At 37.5% G+C, this 4,149-nt stretch overlaps 1 protein-coding gene across 1 annotated transcript in view; it reads right to left on the bottom strand.

Moving 5' to 3' along the window:
- Positions 1 to 1,741, bottom strand: part of ogfrl1 (opioid growth factor receptor-like 1) — an 8,300-nt gene extending 6,559 nt beyond the window's left edge. Inside the window, exon 1 of the mRNA XM_005745859.1 lies at positions 1,332 to 1,741. Coding sequence (XP_005745916.1) covers positions 1,332 to 1,576 — 245 coding nt within the window. The 5' untranslated portion in view covers positions 1,577 to 1,741. The remainder of the gene's footprint in view (positions 1 to 1,331) is intronic.
- Between the last annotated feature and the right edge of the window lie 2,408 nt (positions 1,742 to 4,149).

Genomic DNA, 4,149 nt, shown 5'->3' with positions numbered 1-4,149 from the left:
TACATTGTTTTATTTACTGTTATATTGTTTTTATATTCCCATTTTCTGTGTTGTAAAGCACTTTGTGATTTTTATCTGTGAAAAGCGCTATATAAATAAATTTTACTTACTTACTTACTTACTTCTTAGGTCATTTACTATAATCCATAAACTATCTCCCTCCTGACTTTAAAAAAAGTCCAACTTATAAAAACAGAGCAAAACCATAAGTCTGGTTTAACTTTTAAGAAATAATCTATGAAAGATTGCTCCTGTTCGACTGTTATAACCTGCTGGTTCCTGTATTATAAAACAGTGTGAAATAGCCTAATAACAACAATCCCGTCAGCTACTCTGAACGTTATGGCACACAGTTTATGTGTCTGTAGCCTAAAAAGAATAAAACGTTTTCACTTTCTTTGTAAACCTGTAGGCAGTGTAGGGTTGGAGTTATGGTTCCTTAGATTACTTTGATAATTAACAAACATCACGTGAACAGGATGTAGCCCATAACATGTATGACAGTAGTGTACAGTAAGAAACCCAAGACTGAATCCATTTCTTCTCAAATTTGGCATGATTTTGACACCTAGCTTGCACAGTCCCACCTGGCGTGCTGATGTCTACAGTAAGATCACAGCATGGCTGTAGCATGAGGGCTGGGGGGATAAATACGCAGTATTTTAAATACTAGAATTTATTGCACTAACGCTCTCTAGCATTCAGAATTTATTCGTTATTTCTATCTTTACCGTATTTAACATTATCTGTGCTGAATCAGCACATGTACAGACACGGTTTACTCTGAAAATTACACTTGGGAGTTTGAATAGGTTATAATTTTGCGGCAGTAACCTGCTAAATGCATCTAAACTTCCACAAAAAAACAAACAAAAAAAACAAACCAAACTTATTTGGTTGAGTCCATTTAAAAATAAAAGATCGCAATAAAGGGCGACCTCGTCCTTATCCTGCCTGGCTGCCGTGTGTGTGGTCATTAACCTGCCTGTACACGGTCCCAGAGGAGGCTGAGCTGCTGCTGATCGTTTTGTTCCCGGCAGATAATTCAGTGGTTATGTGAACTCATAACTCATATTGAAATAATGGCAGTATGGCAGAAGGATTGTCGCTATGATTTTCTCATGTGGATTTTTTTCCCATTTTAATCTTGCTCTAAATTACGAGGAGAACCTGTCCCCTATAATTTGTCCCCGCGTAAATGTACAGCCGTTTTCCACAGCATGCGTGTACAGCACGTCTTCACGGTACATGAACTTGACGTATTTCTGAATGAAAGTTTGGTGTGAGCTGTGTCTCGGGTGCAGACATCACCGTAGCCCGGTTGTCCTTACTGTGTCCCGGCCTTTTTGCCGGTGGCCCACATGTCCCGGCTCTCCGGCGTGAAACGTACCTGCGGTGTGCTGTCTCCGGCGTGCCCCGCGGCCCTCTCGCTCTCCGCCGGGCTGACGGAGTCGGAGATGCCGCTATCATCTTCAGCCGCCGGCTCGTCGCTCTCCGAGTCCGATCCCCACGTCGAGTCACATTCCTCAATCGTGCTCGGCTCCTTGAAACGCCAGCTGCCCACCAGGTTTCCCATCTAAAAAACATGCAATACCCGCCTTCTTCTTCTTCTTCTTTTTAATTATCGCTTTTTTAAAAAAAGGTATAAATACTACATAATTTTGCCCCCAGCCTCGTTTTTCGGTTTGCAGAGCGGTGGGTTTGCACTGCGCTCAGTGCGGAGCTTTTAAATGGCAGAAAAGGGGGATTTCCACACTGGAAGGATGATGCGTGTTTCTGTATGAGAGGCCATTAGTGCCGCAGAGGCAAGAGGCGGTCTTACACCTGTGAATTGTATGAAACAAGGTTACAGTTGAGTAAAGCTAAGCTAGAGACTAAAACTATGAGTGGAAAACCTCCAAACAAAAAACCCTAAAATAACAACAAAATAAAATAAAAAAGGGTAGATTACTAATATATGTGTAAGTATACATGTAGTCTACGCTGCCAGTGATGTTGAAAAGGTGCAAAAATGATCAAGAATCAATGTCAGAATTTAATATTGATTCAGTCAAATTAAAGTTGACAGTAAAAGATTAATTTAGCACAGTTTCAATTATTGTTTGCTATCTGGGATAACTAGCAAAAATTGATTTTTTTTTACATCAATACAATCAGCTTGAGGACACTTATGCTTACATGTTTATTGGGACTACGAAAGCGTAACACTAAAACAAACACTAATAAAAGCTAAACTTAAATGAGCAAACCCAGTTTGGAATTTTAATAACTGAATACAAAGAATCATATGCTCTTTAATGAAACACAAATTATGATTGAAAAGGTAAAATTAAAACAACTCTCATAAGAAAAAGTGAATGTTGTATCATCAAAATACATATTTGTAGTTAAGGTTAATGCCAAATGTTAACTAATTTAAGAACTTAACAATGTACAGTGTTGTTAAATACATAATTTGTGTTGTATGCTATTGATACAAGGCTTTCTGCAATCACAAAATATGTCCCAGGATTTTTCTTTTGGAATATGTAGGCTATTTACAGTAGCTTAAGCATGTGCCACTGTCTGTCCCTCTGCAACTACTCTGATAAAAACAGTAAGAATGTTCAAAGAGTCCCAAGTTGTTCCCTTTGCAGTCATGGTTACTGACTGAATCCTGGGAGGTTTTTCAGGACTTAATTACAAAAATAATGCCACAAAACTTTTATTCAATTTTATATACTATACATTAACTGTGAATATGTAAACATGATGCAAATATGATATTTACAGCACATTTCCAACAGAGCTCCAAATCAAATACCTTTATATTGCTCTTTATGATTCTTTGTAAGTATTTTAAGGAGTCTATCATCATTACTGGCAGATACAATGTTTCTTATTTGCTGTATTCTATTGCTCTGTGGCATTAATCACCTTCTATACATATCATTACAACAACAGCATCAGGACCAGAAGTGCATCACGTGACACAAGAACAGCGATTATGTCTCTCCAGGAGGAAAGTGAAACTGTGTTGGTTGTTCCTTTGGAAAGTCCATGTGATCTTATTGATTTTAAAGTGGATTTCTTAAAAGTGTTATTGTATTTGCCGTTTTGTTTTTAACCCAATTTATAGAACTTAAAAAACTTTTAAAGTATGGATATAAACAGAAAAGAATTACATCCTTATGGTGTAACAAGAGCTCATAAAATGGCCCTAAAAGTCCACTGTTCGAATGTAAATGTTTACATCATGCCACTCTTTTTCTCAGGATAAAAGCTTATAATGTTTGTAAGTGCATACATCTGTGATAAATTGCCAAGATACCACTTACAGATTTAATAAAGGGAATTCCCTATCGTGTGGCTTGTGGCAGGTTTCAATCAAGCATCTGTTTGTTTCTTATGACTCACAAAGTTGCTTAAATTATCTTGTCATGAAAATTCCTGTAAAGGACTGTTCATTGTTCTTCTTCTTGCTGTTCCGTTTCAGACTTTCTATGAAACTATTTTCTTTCCTCATTTTCCTTTAGTGGATCTTGCAACAAAAAAGCTCTAAATTCAAGAAAAAAAAATGTTAAAAAAAAATTTGCAGTTCGGCCAATTTTAGCTATCATTCAAAGATTTTAGTCCTTTTAGAGGCACAGTCCTTGAGGACAAAAATCTATTTACAGTGTCATGCTAAGCTTTCATATAGGTTCACCACTGACAGCCTGGGTTGTTGGTGAAAGAGGGTTTATTGCAGGGTTTGACTGTATATGTATACATATTAAATAATGAATTAATCAATCGTTAATCATTAATGCAAATATCTAACAAGCTAATCACATTGCAGAAACTAATCCTACATGCATGCAGATAATGAGTCCGTTCCTTGTTGACCACCTGTTAAATCCGGACTTTCAGTCAGGTGACCAACTTGCTACCCTGACGGGTAAAATATTGCTTCATCATGACGGCTAAGTTAAAATTAAAGATGCTCGAAGGATGGCTGGCGGGTAAAGGACCACAGTACGTCACGTCATATGAAAACTATGGATAGCAGCAGAAGACCACACGTGTCGCTCGTGGTAGCTAAGAGCAGAAAACTGAAGCTACAGTTTGCATTGACTTATTCAAACTGCACAACAAAACATTTGGAAAAATGTTGCCTGACTCTTCATTTCT

The sequence above is a fragment of the Pundamilia nyererei genome, unplaced genomic scaffold (genome assembly GCF_000239375.1).
Source record: "Pundamilia nyererei isolate P.nyererei 1_Seehausen unplaced genomic scaffold, PunNye1.0 scaffold00168, whole genome shotgun sequence".
Taxonomy (NCBI): Eukaryota; Metazoa; Chordata; class Actinopteri; order Cichliformes; family Cichlidae; genus Pundamilia; species Pundamilia nyererei.
Note: the sequence above shows the minus strand (reverse complement) of the source record. Positions and strands in the feature narration are given on the sequence as shown.